At 38.6% G+C, this 19,788-nt stretch overlaps 1 protein-coding gene across 6 annotated transcripts in view; it reads right to left on the minus strand.

The window, feature by feature from the left end:
• The window catches only part of ANGPT1 (angiopoietin 1), a 241,338-nt gene that overhangs the window by 94,543 nt on the left and 127,007 nt on the right, over positions 1–19,788 (minus strand). For all 6 annotated transcript variants that reach the window (XM_008523700.2, XM_070630821.1, XM_070630825.1 and 3 more), the window contains exon 2: positions 10,131–10,286. In XM_008523700.2, coding sequence (XP_008521922.1) covers positions 10,131–10,286 — 156 coding nt within the window. The remainder of the gene's footprint in view (positions 1–10,130; positions 10,287–19,788) is intronic.

A 19,788-nucleotide genomic window follows, 5' to 3' on the forward strand; every position in this document is an offset into this window, starting at 1 on the left:
CCTCAATCTATTGCCTTAGAAAAACCAACTAGAAATGTGCAAATAACTCTTGACAGTTTAAACAGATTCATGATCATACATTTATTGAATATCTATCATGTTAGGTCATGTAAGCCTTTCCAGATGTCATATCATAGACATGGGCACCTGTCGAAGAAGGAATTGTTGTCGTCACTTTACAAATGAGGAAACTGAGGCTCAGAGAGAGGCCCAAATCCACACAGGAAACAAGGCAAGAATTAGGTTTCAAACCCAGACAGTGTGACTCTAATTCTGATGCTCTACACAGAAAGCTAAGAAGAGGGAGAGTCAAACCATCCTGGGTCTTAACCTGAGGAGATGGAGTGACCAGGAGCCCAGATTGCACTGAAGACAGATTGTAGTTATCCTTTCAACTGCCCTACACTGGGTCCTCTAGAAGCTGTAAATGTTCGACTCATCTTGAATCACGAAGACTCATGATGCTAGTTAAGCTTTAATAGGACATGAATCTGTGAGCCATGAACCCAAACCTACACATCCTCCGAGCCAACATCACACACTCCATTCATAGAAGATGCCTTCAAACTGGGCTATTGCCCTTGTCCATCCCTGCCTCTGTCCTGTCCCCAACCCAGCTTCTTCCCTAAGGGAGGTACAAAGGGCAAATGAGAAGGTATAATTAGTTTTAAAAACTCCTTCTGTCATTTGAAAACTTTTACAACCAACACAGCTTTCTCAGAATTACATACTGAAAGGGACCTGGGAAAACTTCTGGAAAGTCAATATCAATCTAAAGGTCCTCCTCTAAAACGACACCATTAGCGCTGTCTTCCTTTCCTATAGCAGGTCTAAACTTGGGATTATATCAGATGCACATAGAAAACCTTTTCAAAATGACATGGCCAGGGCTGGGCTGGGGCTGGAGGAGATTGCTGGGGGAGGGGGTGTATTTGCAGGGGAGCAGGACAGGCACTAGGGTGAGATGGGACAGGAAATTGCCTCAGTTGCAAAATTTAAAGAAGTGCCAAAAACTCAGTAATCAAGAAAAATGATATTTTAATGCAACATTTTAAAAGATCAAAATTAATACCAGAAAAAATCCACGTTGAACAGAATATCATTTTAAAATAAAGAGCAGTATCTATTCCTGCACATGTATAATTCAGTCTTGCACAACTTTATCTCACTCCCTTCACCCTAGTCCCAGCCCTGTTGGGGGGTTTGGTGGGTAGGGCTGGGGGAGGCGGGTGGAGAAGAGAACGTTGAGATGGGGCATTTGTGCTTTAAAAATGTTTTAAGCTGCTATGACTCATTTACACAATTGTCATGAATATGGATCTAAAAGCCAGTCTCAAAGTTACTACTACTAATCAAACCTTATACTTGTGGACTATTTCAGAGTTTTAAAAAATATTTTCCTGTTCTGAGTTGTTTCATTTGAGGAAAAACAGGAACAAGAGAATTTGGGATTTGAAGATAGAGTTAGGAGCTGCCCAGAGGAAAAGATGTTAGAGAATGTAAAGATTGGGGATACACAGATAGCACTTTCAACTATTAAATGTATTTTTGTCCAGGGAAGTTTTCTGTTTGTTTTTCTATTAACTAGAATAACAATTCATAAAATAAATTATTATTAAAAACTACAAAATAAATTAAAATAGCTAAATAGGGGATGAGCCATCTGTATCTTTTGGTGACACTTAGAACAGTGCTTGGTACAGAGAAGACACTCGATATTTATTGAATGAACAAAAGATACATTGTCTCGCTGAATCAAGTGTATTATATGCCATTCAAGAAAACAGATTTTCTCCCTTATCCATGACACTCCCTAATGAAACTTCCTGATATTCTCAAATACCAAAATTTTATTTTATAAAAAACAGAAATTGTTCCTCTCCATGTCACAGAAGAACATGAGAGAACAATGAGAACACAATGGAACTGTCCAAAATTAAAAACAAAGCTGCCTATATATGTCTAGAAACTACTATGGCTCCTAAATTTCTCTACTTTGCTACATAGCAACCAGAGTGATATTCTTAAAAACATAATGCTTCAGGGTGGTGTTTATCAGTGGGAAACCTCTACGTTGATAGGAACCAACATTTTGAAACATGCTGTCTCAGTAGAAAGGGCCTAATAAATAAGATAATGTCATCTCTTACGTTAAATATGCTAACGGCTTCCCTTTGCAATTAGAATAAATTCTAAAGTTCTTAGCTTGATCTAAGAGGTCTCATGTGATCAGGACCCTGCTTACTTCTCAGATCTCATTTCCTGCCACTCTCCTCTTGTTCGTTATGCGTCAACAATATTGATCTTATTTCTTCCACTCTAACATGCCAGATTCATTTCCACCTCAGGGCCTTTGCACTTGCAGTTTCCTCTGCCTGGAATGCCCACCCCTTACCAAATGAATAGCTGATTTCTTCTCATCATTCAAGTCTTGCTAAGGGAGACCCTCCCTTGCTACTCTCTGTAAAGTAATTCCCCCATCATCTTCCATCAGGTCATCCTGTTTTAATTTTTATGGAACCATCACTATCAGAAATCATCCTATCCATTCTCTCATTTGCTGTTTCTCTGTCCCATGAGGATGTCAGTTGCACAGAGGCAGAACTACTCCCTCTGGACCCTGCCAAATCTCCAGAGCCCAGTATGGGGCCAAGCACAATGAGCACTCAGAGCTATTTGCTGGGTGATAAGCTAGACAGTGGACAGTGAGTTGTTTTTCAGTTTGAGTAATGGTCAGAAACAAGGTAAGAGGCCACATGAGTATCAAGCTGGACTTCAATTATTACAGCCCAAATCTAAAGCAGCATCTGAATGTGGGAGAAGGAGGGGGACAAATCTCAGAAGTCCAGGCTAAGTGTAGGGTTTCTCAGGCCAGTTTGAGCACAAATGCCAATCCCTTCTCTTCTCTCCCCATCACCTTGACTCAATAGCTGCTTTATTTCAACTCTCTCCACCGAAGTATTAAAACAGGCCTGAAGTTCAAAAGCAGGCAACTGAGAGAATGGCACAGGAAACCATGATAAATTGACCACTCTCTTGCCATGTGTCTATGGAACTTGCTGCTTAGCAATAATCTAAGTGTTCCATTAAAATGACAAAAGACATTTCCTTCTTTAGCTTAAACACATTCCAAAAGCACATCTCTGCAAAAAAGAAAGAAAGAAGAGAAAAGAAAAGAAAAAAGGAGAGTTAAGGGTATGTGAAGCAAGACCCCAAGGAACAATTTCAAATTTAAGTTTTCCAGAATATACCACAGAGTAAGGAATGCATAAGGCTTGAAACCGAGGATTTATGGACTACAAAATTTTAATTCTTTCTTTAAAAAAATAAACAAAAATTTTAAAATAAAAACTAGTTCCTCAAAAAAGGAAGTTAGAGAATTTCAGCCAGTTCCCCTTTAATACTTTTGAGGGTGCCTCTGATGTTCCTTAAGAGGGAAATCTCCCACAAAAGAAAGTTTCTTTCATTGGCATATTAACTTTGAAATCAGCCTTGTTTGTAAGTTTCTATTCCCTTTTATTTTAATTATGTTTTCCCAGTGAAAAATACAACACAATGTATGATACCTTGGCAATTAGATTTTTACAGAAGAATAAAAGCTGATAGATGTACAAGGAATGAGAGTTAGAAGATCACCATTTTACAAAATAAATGAAATAATTTATTTGGTCAGTGATGGGCAATGTGATAGGTCACTTGTTAATTTCCAAGGGGAAACAGACCACTGGAATGGAAAGCTAAGGAGGCGCTTACTCTAACCAAGTTAATACAGCATCACTGAGAGTGTGGCAAGCTGGCATTTGTGCCTCCTAATCAGATGCAATAGGAAGAAAGCAGTAATTTTACAAAGCACTGCTACTGCAATGTTTAACTCAATCTAATTGAGCCTTTAGAGTTAACTTCCAATTTAAAGAAACCGTGGAGTATGGAACAGTAAATTAAAACACACTATAAAGAAATATTCAGACAAATTCAGAATATGTGACAGTTTTCAAAACAATTGACTCAGTTTATTAAAAGTCTCAAGAAAAAAAAAGCAAAAGAATGCTCGAAATTAAAAGGGACTATTAAGTCTTGAAAAAGAAAATGCCTATAAAATTTTCAGTAGAATAACCAAGGAAATTTGAATGTGAAAATTAGATAATCTTAGAGAATTATGGTTAATCTTAGTTGTGATAATATAATACAATAATATATAATGAATATTATATAATCATTTTATACAATATTTTATATTTTTATTATATACACATATACAATATATATTTAATATAACGATAACCTCATTGGTTTATGGAGTTTAGTAGAGACGGAACTTATATTACAGATGTAGAAATTGCAGGTAGAAGTAACTTGCCCAACAGAGACAAAACACAGTAGTGTGAGAACGCAAGCCAGACAGATAGCCTGTCTCTGGAGTCTGGGTTCTTTCCTGCAGGCTCATGTAGCTGTGCACAAGCAGCTTCCCTCTGGCCAGGAAAGGTACCTCCTCTTAGTATCTCCTCACTGCCATCAAAGTGGTTTCTTTCAAATTACCATGAGTGCTTATGCTTGTGCAGCTGATGGCTCCAATTTCTCCCCTCTCCCGACCCCAACACTAAACTAGCACTATGAGGCAGGAAAGTGACCAAATTTCTCATGCTCCTCAGAGTACAGAGAAAAATAAATTCAGCCAATGTCCTTAGTAGGTCAAAACATCTTTGCAGTAGACTGCTTCTGTTCCAAGTCCTATTCTGACCCATTAGCAATTTGTGGATATATATTACTATCAACACACAACCCTTAGGACATTGCCCTTGGGTTTGGGAGCATTGGGCTGAAATCTACAGAAATTAAGAGAGCAATATTAATTATTGTAATCATTTGACAAGCGTTGATTGAGAGCCTACTGTGTACTAAGTACTGTTCTAAATCCTAAGTATAGAGCAGTGTACAAGACAGATAAAATTCTTGTTCTCTAGGAGTTTGTATCTTAGTGCGAGGCTTGGCTAGCTTTTTGGTAAAAGGCCAGATAGTAAATATCTTAGTCTTGGAGGACCATATGGTCTCTGGTGCAAATACTCAACTATGCCATTGTATTGAGAAAGCAGCCATATACAATGTATAAATGAATGAGTGTAGCTGCGTTCAATAAAACTTTATTTACAAAAAGAGATGGCAGTTCAATTTGACCCATGGGTCATAGTTCACCAAGCCCTCTCCTAATGGGCTATCAAACATTTTTTCCAGAGCTTGTGAGAAAATTAATTACTAGGTTATTTTCCTTGGATTATCCATTAGCAAATTTATTTTACTGCCATTTCAATTAGGGTAAAGTTAAATGATGATTCAACTATTCTCTCATCGAATTAAGGAGATCCAGTGGTTCAACATTGAGAGCTGCCTTTTCAAACCTATTTCTGCCTAGAGATTCATGCTCATTGATTCAACTGTTCCAAAACAGCCTTAAATCTGTAATTGTATGACTAAAGTCCAAACAACAGGTGTGATAGTTTATGACCTCTGAGCAGCAAATGATAAAATGAGTTTAGACATGCAGGAAATTTATTAAGGGAAATGCCTGGGAGAAAAAATTGGGAAGAAGCCAAAGTTAGCTAGGAGTGCCTTCCGATTAGGATGCAGGGCTAACCACAGTGAAGAAGAGAGGGAAGGAAGGGAGATTGAGTGGAAGTCCTCGACTGCAGGGCAGTTGTGAGAAAGTTTGGCAAAGCTGGTAGAGAGCCCTTAGCCAAAGTCATGTGTCAGCGGAGTCCTGTTGCTCCCAGGAGCAAGTCTGACTAAGTATGGCTGTCAAAAAGTGTCTTGGCTGGAAATGGCCACTGATAATTGTGGCCTCTGCACCAATACAGTGATGGATTTCAGAGCACAGCAGCTGGGCCATTGGCCAATTATATCCCCCACAGTAGGAGATTGGAAAGGCGCACTTTTCTAGCTATAAGGAAAGGCTCCATCGCTAATTAATTTGATGGAAAGTTAAGAAAGAAATGGTTTAGAAAAATTTCGCTACATTAACTCAACTAAGCTCACTGAGGATAAGGACTGCTTTACTTACTGTTGTATTCTATATGGTAACTATTAAAATATCTTGCATTAAGGAGGTACTCAAAATACAACTTTTTAAATTTGATTAATTTCTAACATTATGGTTCCCACATAAATGATTGAAAATTGGAAGAAATTTAGGATCAGTGTCTAAGGGACTTCTCTATAGTTACACAACAAGCAAGTGGCAAAGACAACACTGGATCCTGGGATTGCATGAGATGATGTGTAGACACACAGTAAAATGGCAACAATTGGTGGTACCATCAACAGCAGCAGAACAGCAGCAACATCTTCATCATTTACAGAAAACACTCAGCTGCTACTATTAGGTTCACATCACTTTTGCTTTATCTGGTTTCCATCTTATCCTCTGCTTGGACCCATTTAGTGTCCACAATCTTAGAGAGAGAAAGGAATCACAAGAGAGACGTCGTATAGATAAAGAGCTGGTAGAGCATTTAGACTCTGGTGCCAGACTGCCTGGGTTCAAATCTTTGCTTTAACATGTCCTAGTTCTTTCATCTGGGGAAAGTTTCTTCATCTTTCTGGGTTTCAATTCCACATCTTTGAACAAGGGATGGTACTCGCACCCACTCCATAGGATTTTTAAAAAATTATTAAATAGCTAATATATGTACAATTGCTTAGAACAGAGCTGAGCACAGATTATTAGAGGTGAATTTTAATGTAGTTTGTCTTTTAGTGTGCCTTTAAATAACATTGGCCTGAGGAAGAAGTCAGAAATAGACTCACACTACAGGAAGGGACATGAATAATGCCTGACTTTAACCTCTTCATACTGCGCCCTTGGAAAGAGGAACTGGAAGAAGGGGAGATATTGGTACAAACTGATAACGGAGTGAGAAAAACACTGCAAGCTAGACTAAGGAGGAAGGACTGGGCACGGTGTTGGTTCCTGATTCTCACCACCATGGCCAGCTGGGTTGTTTAGATGTGCTCATTATCTGTCTCTTTTCTGACCATGATGCTTATTGAGCATAAGAGTATTTTTAAATGCCATTGCAGTAAAACTGTGGCTCTACCAACTTTTGTTAAGCGTCAGTTTGGAAGGTCAGTGGAGGACTAGAAAGCACTGAATTACTTATAACATTATCACGTGAAAGCTAGGGCACTAAAATATATTGCAAAACTATTGGCATGAATTCCTAAAATGACTGAGGATCTGAAACCATTTTAGGAAAGCAGCATTTACCAGCGTAATACAAAGTACTGCGAATATGGGAGCAAAAACCTGTGAGCATACCTGGATAACTCGAAAGTATCTATTGTTTTACAAATGCTTATTACAAAAGAATAAAGTGTATTGAGATGAAGGAATAACTCAGGAGTCATTCTGTAAACTTGGCCCTGCATCGGGACTTGAGTGCACTCGAATGCTTATGTCTAAGTAGAACATGGCCTATTGCAAAGCTTCAAAAAAGCACCACGTGGGTACATGGTCACGAGAAAAAGTTTTGGAGCATCACACCTACATATAGAGTAGATAATCAGAAGACACTAAAATGAAGATGTAATGAACACTAAAGAGTCACTTCTTCAGGTCAGACATAGTTTGTCTGGGCTATTGTCTTCCTTCTTCACCTTTCTCTCATTGCCAGTTCTGGTGGATTTGTGATTTTTGAGATGTTTTCCAGGTTTCAGCTATCTTAAAATCCTTCTTGGTTCATCTAATAAACTTTCATTGGCCTTTAGTGTCTATTTAGGTTTACCTGCTCCACATAGGGAATTATTTTCTTTCTATGACTTTTCTGTACTATTTTCCATATTTTCCAAGGTACGTATCTCTCAACCTTAAGAATGAAGAATGTGTTATCTCTTAAAATCTTACTTGGCATTCATCTTAACAGTCTGGAGACTAATATGATGACAATGGAAACTCTTTCCCCCCACAACTCCAATTCCCAGGTGGAAAGAGGACAAAAACAACTCAAGAGACTTTTGGGGATGGGAAAAATAAAACAAAACCCTGCTACGTATATCATAAAACTTATTATAACAAAAATGCATAAAAATTTTAAATGTTCAATCAAGTAGGGTAATATTAATTGTGTATTTCAGTTTTTGAATATATATACAGCTTTGTAGGAGACGGTAAACATTCTGTTTTGTTTTTTTTTTTTAAGATTGGCACCTGAGCTAACAACTGTTGCCAATCTTTTTTTTTTTCTCCCTACTTTTTCTTCCCAAATCCCCCCAGTACATAGTTGCATATTTTAGTTGTGGGTCCTTCTAGTTGTGGCATGTGGGACGCCACCTCAATGTGGCCTGACGAGCAGTGCCATGTCCGCGCCCAGGATGTGAACCAGCGAAACCCTGGGCTGCCGAAGCGGAGCATGCAAACTTAACCACTCGGCCACGGGGTCGGCCCCTAAACGTTCTGTTCTAATAAAAATAAAAGGAAATACACTCAGATTATTTATACCACAAGAAGCCAATGCTCATAGATCACCAAGCTTGCTTAGTGTGATGATAAATGATTATATAAAATCTCATAATTTTTAGGGGCTGGCCCGGTGGCATAGCGGTTGAGTTCGTGCGTTCCACTTCAGCGGCCCAGGGTTTGCTGGCTCAGATCCCAGGTGCGGACATGGCACCGCTCATCAAGCCATGCTGAGGTGGTGTCCCACATAGCACAAATAGAAGCACTCACAACTAGAATGTGCAACTATGTACTGGGGTGAGGGGTGGCGCTTTGGGGAGAAGAAGAACAAAGAAAAGAAAAAGAAAAAAAGAAGATTGGCAACAGAGGTTAGCTCAGGTGCCAATCTTTAAAAAAAAAAAAAATGCTCTATCCATATAAATTATCATTGTTATTTCTCTTTAAATACCAACATATGACCTGTGATGCCATTAACACAAATGAAATAAAACAGAAATAAAGTTGCATCTTTCTTTTGAATTTGTGTTGCTAAAATAATTAACAAGGAAGCCATTACAAAGTGGCTGTAATGCCTTGGTAACCCACATAAGCAAACTAAAGCCTAAGCCAGAGTCAATGCACTTGAATTCAAGATAATGAAACTTAAGAACAATCAATCACAAACAGCCATGGAGGCTTTCCTAAATAAGGCAGCCACTGAAGCTATCGCCAATCGAATAATTGTCTTGCTTTGCTTCTGCGTCTTCTCTTTTGAAACCTTTCCCTTAGCTCCTGCAGTAGAATGCTCATAATTACTTCTCATTAGGCACCGCCCACTTTGAATCGATGCTTGCTCAAATAAACTCTTGGAAATGTTAATGTGCCTCAGTTTATCTTTTGACAATATATTTCGTTTTGATTCCAGAAATCAACTGTATTGAGATAGAATCATTCTCTGGGTTTCTAAATGGTAACTGGAATAACTATTTCCATGGTTAAAAGGGGACCAAGAGACCATCTTCCTGTCATCAAAAATGATATTGTCACTGAACTGTAATGGTAGCTTTGTGACAGTGATGACTGAAGGGAAATTTACTGGTTTGTACATAAATAACTACAACTGCACATAAATAAGTATGTCATTGTCCCTGGTAGGGTAATAAACATATATATGAAGATATATGTATATATATGGAGAAAGTTTTAATTGACTTCTCATTATAAAATCATGCTGAAGAAAAAAAAACTCTACACATTCCTGATCAGTTTATTTGGGATTTTCCTTCCTACCCACTGAATGCACAAAACCTGTGCAGGTGCAATTCTGGCTGGAATACTACCAGGGACAAAAAAGGACGGATCAAAAACGTACATCAAAGGTGTCGATTTGACCCAAATGGTTATTTTGGTTGACACATATCATATCACAGTTGGTAGCTGCAGTGTTTATTTGAATTTAAACGCTGATTAAGTCTTTTGCCAGTCCTGTTTTTGCAAACACATACAAAGCTAAATATGCCAACCCTCATTAAGTCAAAAGAAACACGCATAGCATGTCAGGCAGTCATTGTTGTTATTATCAATAAACAAAAATGTATACGTTTCACCAATCCCAGTGCTGCAATGTGCTCTGTGTTTATGGAGTAAGCAAAAGGAAAAATATCTTCCTGGTTAAGAGTTTGTTGACTCTGGCCCAGCGGAGTACCTGGGTCTCAACATCTGTCAGCTTTCTGGTCTGTTCTGCTGTCTGAGAGAGGAGGCTGGTTCCTATCTCGAGCATGGTGGCCGTGTGGTTCTGAACTGCGTTCTGCTGTATCTGGGCCATCTCCGACTTCATATTTTCCACAATGTAATTCTCAATCTGCAAGAGATAAAGGACAAAATACAGTACATTATAAGCAAAGCCTCTCAGTTGGAACACATCATATTTACAATGACAAAATAAGACACAGCTGGCAAATCTGCCATCTGCCAGGGATCCTCTGCATCTTCGGGAGTTGGGGAAATGGGAGCAGAGCACACAGGGATCCAGTTGCTAACAAAGTCCCAATATACTGATGCATATATGTTCCAAATCACAATCATCATGAAAATTTGCACGTGGATGGTGCTCTCTTGTTTTCAATGTCATCTCATTTAACCCTCACAGCAAAGATGTGAGAGTTAGGCACAGATGGCCTCATTGTTCTTTTTATTTTACAGCTGAGGAAACAGAATCAGAGAAGGTCAATTGTGAGCCCAAGGTCACTCAGCAAGAATACAGCAGAGTTAGCACGATAATTTAAATCTAAATCTTGGTTCTCCGGTCTTTCCAATACATGATATTGATCACTCATCTCTGAGAAAAATTCAGCTTCCTTCTCCCATTTCTGTAATGATAAATAAAAGACCATGCTGGGTTAGGGGATGGGACAAGGAATGTGAGGAGGGCACATGCCCCAAACACAAGCCTTTAAGGGAATATTAAAGTATAGGCAACAGCACATGAAGTGAGCTGCAGAGCCTCAGAGCTAGCTAAAACCATTCTCCAGTGCTCCTTTGCAAGCTCCAAAATGGTATTGTAAATATAAGCCCATAAAGCAGCATTTGCCCTTCTCACCGTGGGTAACATTTAGTCCTTTATGGTGCCATCTTAGCAAATACTGTGATTGTAAAACAAATGGTACCACAGGGGCCAAGAAGAATTATTAAATGACTTACTACAAGGGAGTCTGTTAGGTACCTGGCAGAATAAAGCTAAGCATATGCAGTGTTTGAAAAATATGGAGGAAGCCTGCACCTCCCTGTCAGTGCACTTAATTCTCCCCCACCACTGCGTGGTGACTACATTTTATTACTCAATTACACATATGAGGAAATTGCATCCCAGAGAAGTCAGGTCCAAGGCCACACACCACAAAAACAACTAGACTTGGATTTGAGTGCTGAAGTCCTTAACTTTCATACCAACACTCTTAACCACTTGATAGCTCTGCCAAGTCGTGCTTCACAAGCTGGGTTCCAAATCATTAAAGGCTACGTGATTTTTACTGATGCTAGTGAACCATAATACATCCAGTATTTTCTAAATCATAGTAACATTATTATCTTATAATCAATATAGCCTCAAACGAAATTCTCCTTTGTGAAACTTTGGCAGTTCACTTTCTAACACCATCTCTTGTTTATTTCTATTTATCAAACATGACTCTTCCCCAAGCTCAAGAAAACTAAAGGTTAAAATCAAACTTACATTGTTACTGATAAATTCTGACTTTGTTCTTTGTCAATATAAGGAACACCCTTTCATTGTCTATTCCCAAATTAGACGTAGGGGGAAAAATTCAACCTACAAAAATGTATTATAAAACAAATGCAAAACAGATTAGAATGAATATCTGGAAATTATCTTAACAAATTTTAAGGTCTCTAGGCCAGATTTGGGCTTTATTCCAATTGAACTAACATATTTAAACAACGATGGGAGAGTGGGGGGAAGGATGGTAGTCAGAGTATGAGACTCTTGTTTTGGATTCTGCCTCCTGTGTTCCCCCTTCTCTTAATAACATCCCTTAACTTTCTTCTGGGAAATCACCTTTTTCCCTGCGGAACAAATGACTCAGGCGAAGTTATCTCACCCTAGCTTCAGGAGTGGGTACATGTTTGAGCCTGACAGATCAGAATGTTCCGTTCTTATTTAGAGAGAGGGAATTGTTCAAGAATGGAAAGATACTGTAAGCAAGACCATTAAGTCTCAGTTCTGGAATTTTGTCCAACTATTTTACAAAAGAACTTCTTTTTCCTCTGTGGTTAGTAAGCTGGTAATATATATGCCTGATACCATTGAAGCCCCATTTTGCCATCACAAAACCAGAGCCAGCCTAAGAATGAGACCAACTCAGAAAGATAGATAAGTAGATAGATAAACAGATGATAGATAGCTGGCTGATACAGACAGAAGCATACCTTTAGAGCACCTTGATCCAGTCGTGTTTTTAGCCAGATCTACCCTTGGACATTCAATTGTAAATTGTGTGATCTAATAATCTCCCCTGAAACAGCTCGCCTTTTTTTTTTAACACAGAAAGAGTCTTGACTAATAGATTTGATGGATGTTTAGCAAAGGAAGCCTCAGAAGGCAAACATTAGCAGTATCTTCCTTGCTTGTCCAGGGAATTTGGGGTTGTATACGAACATGTGTATTCTCAAAAATGGGAGGTAAGTCTCCATCATGGAGGTGATATCCGCCATTTACAGCTGGCATTTATCAACTGTAACTCTGTGGCGGGCACTGAGCTATGTGCGTTCCTTTTACAACGGCACTTAAACCTCACAACAACTTTATGTGGTAGGTATTATCATGGCCACTTTGTAGGTGAGACTACTGAGGCTTAGAAAATAAATAACTTGCTCAAGAACAAACAAGAACTCAACTCTCAATGCCAAAACCCATGTTCTTAAACTCTAACCTATTCAGTTAGCACCACTTAACTACTTTATGCATTTTCTTACGCAGCTCCTAAACCTTGTCTATTCGTCAAAACTGCATGGAGGAAATTTTATAAATGTGGATGGAGGTACAATACACGAAAGAACTCTGAATTGGAATTTTCAAAGTGTATACTGGGAAACTCTATGTTTTAAAAAACTTCCCAATATAATTCCAATTGAGGCAAAGGCCAGTAGTTCACAAAATGTGGTCCATAGAATAACTGCCTGTATGAGAACTATTTGTGAACAGTCTGCCATGAGACGAGGACATCGTGCCAGAATGCAAATCATCTATGTCACTAAGCACACTGTTTAGTTCACTTATACACTATATATAAATAGGAGCAAGACTTTCCATGAAGACAGTGATGCTCTAACGCTTCAATTTACATTCTGGTGCAAGTTTCTTACCTTGCTTGTGAAACGACAACAGTTTCCCTGAGTAGCAGTGATTTAGATCATTACATTTACCTTGTACGTCAGGTTCCCTTTTGCCTAGAAATTTCAAATAACAACTTGGTTTCCTATGCAGATTTCTCTCCTGAGAGAAAATCCACTAATCAGTGAGTTCCAATACAGATCTGCTTGATAATGACACATCAGTTTATTATGCAGTTGGTAAGTGGGAGTCAGTTCCCCGACCTTGACTTGCTCTGCATGTAATAGGAACCATGTGCCACAGTCTCCACAGAGGAGGACACCCTCTGGCACAGGGTGACTACATCAACGTTCAGCTCCTTTGTGATTCTATCTATGTTAGAGCCTATCTCTCTATTCTGTATTACCGTGCTTTTTTTTTTAATTTTAAAATTTAATGCCAGCAAAGCAAAATAAGTGCCTTAGGACAGCATGCATCACAAAGAGCCTCCCAATTCTGCGGACGCTGTTGTAGAAATAAAGTAGGTCTCCAACCTATACTAAAACTCTTAGTTGGGCTGCCATGATGAGTTACATGAATACAACTCTAGTTAATTATTTTTTAATCAAATGGAACTGCTTTCTCTAGGAGGAACTGCCTTTTAATGCAAAAGGTAATGGCACACTTAAGTAGCGAAAACCAGATGTAGTTGATTTAAAGGCTGAGGAGGGAGGCAGAAGTCAAATATACAATGTGTGATTAATATGGAGGGCTACTTTCATCTTATCTGTAAACATTCCTCCGTAGATGGATAACTGTGAAATTCATCTTGATGTGCCATATCAGCCAGGTTCAGGAAAGACTTGTGGCAAATTTGATTGTCTTCATATATTCCCCACTGATTTTAAAAATATGTTACAGAATATGATGGCTTCCTTAACTTTCAATATTTTATAAACACCTAAGATGTAAATTTTAAGCTTAGAAGTTGCTGACCACAAGAGCTGATGAATTATAACTTAGGGTACTCCCAACCTGAATCGTAAAATTATTTGACTATACTGCCACTCTCAGCATCTGACTCGAATTTCATAAAGCACTGTCCAAAAGACTAGCAAGAGGATGTAGGATGTGGTTTGAAATGAGATAAGGGACAATAATTGATGATTTTTAAGCAAGGAAAAAATGTTACCTTTGTAAAGTGATTTAGTGTTTACAAAGAGCTTTCATATATATTGTTTGACTTGATTCTTATATGAGCCCTACAAGGGGAGTACTGACTCCACTTTCTGATTTAAGAAACAGAGGCTCAGAGGCCTTAGGCAACTTGATAGAAATGAAAGAAAGAACTCAAATCTATCTTCTGATGTTCCACTAGCCTCAGAGTTGTATGAACAGCTCTGTTGTTGGAAAGGTTGGATGGTTGGTTGACTGATTAATTGACTTCATTTTTAGCCAGCTCATTGAGAAGTCTTTTACTTATTCCTTTGAGAAAATCATGCATCATTAGAGGGTAGTTACTTTCACTTTGCTTCACGATATTGGAGACCAAGTTAATTCGAGATGAGGTGAGAGGCTCTAGGGCCAGGTATATGGAAAGTTGACTGTGCCAGCATTTTTACTACAAGGGGTCACTGAAAATGCCCTCGTCAGTTCTTACTGGTTTTTTTTCAGTATGTAGTTCATAGCATGTTTGCTTTCTTCCACTTATTCTATTTCTCACAAACCATTGTAAAATACAACAAAGGGAATAACAACAACAACACTTCTACCAAGGCAAGGTACATACCAGGTTTTACAAATATGTAGCTCATTGACTCCTCATAACATCTAGGCACTGTATTATTTTTCCTCATTTCACTGATAAGGAAACAGGCTCAGGGAAGTTGTCAATTGTCTATTATCACACAATGAGTCAGTGGATGAGCTTGTATGTCACTTTGAAAGAGGCTAGATGGTCCTGCAGGTTGTGCTCCATTCTAAAGGGTAGTCACCCATCAAGCACAAGCACACCACCACCAATGTCATAGACACATTCTGATAACACACAATATTCATGCAAGGAATACATAAAATGAAGGCTACAGAAGTGATGAGATGAAACACAGTCAAAGATAGATAATTTTTCATTTTTTATTTTTTTTAAATTTTTTATTTATGTTTTAAAGATTGGCACCTGAGCTAACTGTTGCCAATCATTTTTTTTTCTTCTCTCAAAAGCGCCCCCAGCACATAGTTGTATATTCTAGTTGTGAGTGCCTCTGATTGTGCTATGAGGGACACTGCCTCAACATGACCTGACGAGTGGTGCCATGTCCGCGCCTACCATCTGAACCAGCGAAACCCTGGGCTGCCGAAGCGGAGTGTGTGAACGTAACCACTCTGCCACGGGGCTGGCCCCTCATTTTTTTATTTAATCATTCTCACACTGATTGATGGGTTATAAAATCCGGGGAAATGTTATAGGTGGTGAGAAAGCAAATATACAGTCAACTGTATGATTAAGTAGCATTATTAAATAGACAAAAATATTGTTAAGAAGTCAAAATTATCAGCCATTTGTAGTTCACTCGTTTGCCCATATCTTTTGCCCAATGACTAGCAGAGAATTAATGCTTCCATTTTCCATTACAAGAGAGTTCTGGGAGAGCTCGCTTACCGGTCTCTCAAAATTCTTGCAGCTTCATGTTCATGAGAACCAAAATCTGTGTAAGATTATGACATGCCTTGCATGTGAAATGTATTCTCTGTCATTTCACTTCAAGAGATCATTTCAAGGGGATCTTTTAAATGAGAGCATATCTCAAAGCACAGAGAATACTTTCTCCATGTAATCCTTAAGAAAATAACATTTTAAGCCCTATAAAAACGGACAAAGGCATTGTTCACTTAAAATATGTTGTAGATTAAGTGGATTCTCACTGAATATTGATGCATATGGTATTACTCAGTTATAGCAAAACAACCATGAAACAAAGTAAAAGGGTAAATATGGGAAAGCAATAAAAAGGTAAAACAATGCAAAAAATGCCTTAAATGTTAACAGTTTTATCTAATATCATTGTTTCATAAATCAGCGGCAATATTGAAAATGCAACTATATCTAGGTTTATGGTTTATAAAAAAAGATGGCAGAGGCCAAATATATTATTTGCAGGAATTTCTATTATTAGGTCTCTCAGTATACTGCTTCTTTTACCAAATGGAGAAGTATAATTGTCTTTTTAGACAATCGATCTACTTAGCTGACATTTGAAACAGTTTCTGTACTGATAGGCATGACATGTATCCCATTTCTCATTTTGGTATCTGAAGGAACACTTGCTATTTATGGAAGAAAGAAAACCATTAGAAGAATCAAGCTGGAGGAGACATTAAATATTATGAGCTCCCAGGATCTTGTTTTATAGACGTGGTGACTCAGGTTCAGGGATGTTATAGAAAGCAAGGTGAAACAACTAATTAACGTCAGATGCCAGGTTGTGGCCATTCAGTGTGTGGGAAATAGACTTACATCGGCAGGCTGAGCCAACAATAATGGCTGCCGGTATTGTTGGCCCACTCCACATTTCTTTCCCAATTCCTTGTTTCCTGCTACTTGCTTTACTGCTACTGGCTCCTAATTTGAGGTTCCCCTTTCACAATATTGATTCATGCCCCTTCAGTTTTTGGGGTCTTGACTTTGCTTTCTGGACTCTATCTTTGCTTCCCAGAACTGACACCCAGCAACTGCTCCTCAGCCATAGACCTCAACATCTCCCGGATTTTACTCTTCCTATGCATTACCCCAAAAATGGCAAAAATCAGGACCAGACTCTAAAATTAGTTCAAACTTATTAACCCTGCATCAGTTCGATTTCATTCTAGCAAGTATGTGATAAACGCATCCTATGTATTAAGCCTAGTGCCAGATATTACGAGTACAAAGAGTTGAGTTTTGTCAGAATTAGACACATATTGATGGGTTATTTCACTAGAGTTGTGAATATTCTGATAAGGTTTACCTCTAACTATATGTCTTCCTGTAAGTATTATTATCTCTGATAGGGAGAAGCGCTCAGCTATTGACATTAATAATATGAGTGGATGTTTGTTATATCACCTCCATTGGAGTGGTAGCAAGACCCCCTTAGAGGCATATGGAGAAGCTAAGCTATCAAGATATCCCAGAAAATCCCATATGAACAATTCTTCTGCAATCATTTTTCTTGGTTATGACTCTTTTAAGACCTTATTTTTGCGGCTGCTGAAAGTTGCCAGTCATGTATAGTGCCCCAGACTTGGGTCAGGACCCAGGAAAGTCATTCTCTTTTCATATTAACAAATGAGATGTTTCCTGTGCCAAAACACATTTTACCAGCTTGGCACCTCTCTTTCACCCCATTTTCTCATGCCCAGAAAAAGACAGAATCATGAAACTTTAAAAATATTTATGTGTCTGATTAATTTTTCCCTTTACATTTTTAAAAGGCAGATGGTATATAAAAAGCACACTCAGCAAGGAGCCAGTTATTTGGATTTTAATCTAGATACTATTTTTGACTGACTTTGTGAACATGTGCAAGTCGCTGAAGCAATTTGGGTTTCAGATCTTCATCTATGACTTAAAGGGCTGGGTTACATTATTTGTAATGTCTCTTGAAGCTCTCAAACCACTTGATTTAAAACTTCCTTTATAAGGAACAGGATTCTGCAAGATTTTAATTTTTATTTATTACAGAAAATTGAATATAGATGTATATATCTGCGTCTATAAAATATTTAGTACATATTCTTAATGGCACTTAGGAAACGATACTGGAACACGATAGACAAGTCCTGGATCAAGTCTTTCCAGCAAGCACATCTGTTTTAAGAAAAACAGCTAGAATGTCTGATTCCCTTAATCCCCAGGCACCATTCTGTCCAAAATATGTTCCTTGTCTTTCTCCAATACAATCTGGTTTTCTTCCCCTGTTTCTTTTATCAATGAATGGTACCGCCGCTACCCACCCATTCATCCAAGCCACGGGGAGTCATCTTGACTATTCCTTGCCTTCATTTTCTACATTCAATTAGCACAACATGTGTTGTTTTTGTCTCTTGGAGGATGCCTAGGTCCATCCCTCTCCTTGCTTCCCTTTCTCCCTACCACATCTCTTTATCTTCACTGGCAGTGACTTCGGTCAGACTCTCATCATTTTTCTTCTGGATTTGTTAATGGCCCTATAACTGGTCTCCTGACTCCAGACTTGCTTCCTCCAATCCATCATCCATGGTGCAACCAGAGGGATCTATCTAAAACACAAATTTGGGCTTGTCACGCCGCTGCTTAAACTGTTTCAGTGGTTTTCACTACCTGCAGATAAAGTCATAACTTCTTAATCAGCTTGGAAGACTCTTTATGATCTGGACTCAGCTTCCCTGCTTGTACCTCATGCTCCAGACACACCAAGTTATTTGCATTTTTTCCAAACATACATTATTTTCTTTTGCTTCCATGCCTTTGCACATGCCTTTGCTCTGATTGGAATATTCCTTTTCCTCCTCATTTTCCCTTATCCTGTTTTTGAAACCTCAGTTCAAGTTTTTCCTCCACAAGGAAACTTTCTGTGATTCTCCTCTCTGTAAGACCCCTCCTTTGTACGTTTAGAGGATCCTGTACGTTTTTTCATAATAACATTGCCCACCACCCCAGTACACCATTAACTCCTTGAGGGCAAGCACTGTCTTGTTCAGCTTGGTATCGCTTAGTGCCTGTCACAGAGTGAGTCCTCAATAATATTTAGATAAACAAATTAACGCACGAATGAATGAACTTGCATATGAAAATACTGACAACTTCTAATTGTGAGCTTAGCCTAGTTACAGTTCTTCCTGAAAGTATGAAATATCCTATTACCAATTATTAAATGATGCCTTTTTGAATGTCAACGGACCAGTGTAAAATGACGTAAAAGTAGATAAGTCTGAAGACAAATATCCTCACTTATTGAACCACGTAATCCTATCTTGTCTTCCTGTTTCTTCCCTACTTTTCTTTTCCCAATCATCTTTATTATTTAAATTAAGTAAAATCCAGCAAACACATTGAAAAACAACCATGTGCTAATCACTGTGCTATACAATGAAAGCAAAAGAACGAGGAAAACTTGATTCTGATGATGAACACTACTTATAATGCAAGTGTGTTACACAAGTGCTGGAATAAAGGTACAAACGTCCTGCCTGCCTACCTAATGAGGTAGGATAAAGGAAGTTTTGAATCCTCTAAATGAAGGAATCGAGGAAGTCTTCCCAGTGGCAGTCCCAAATGAATATGGCAGGGAGGGCATAAATTTCTTATATCTGCCTTAATACACAAATATGTGACTTGGAAAACTTGGAGGATGAAGGGATAAAGAAGGAAGCCAGAAAGACTATGACAGCATGCAAGGAGCTGTGCTCATGTAGGCAAGATGACTCTCCTGACCACCTCCTGGAATGTGCTGTTCAGGAAATCAAGAGATAAATCAGTCAGAAGCAAGGGCATGCCATCGAGGCCACACACAGGGCA

The sequence above is a fragment of the Equus przewalskii genome, chromosome 8 (genome assembly GCF_037783145.1).
Source record: "Equus przewalskii isolate Varuska chromosome 8, EquPr2, whole genome shotgun sequence".
NCBI classification, from domain to species: domain Eukaryota; kingdom Metazoa; phylum Chordata; class Mammalia; order Perissodactyla; family Equidae; genus Equus; species Equus przewalskii.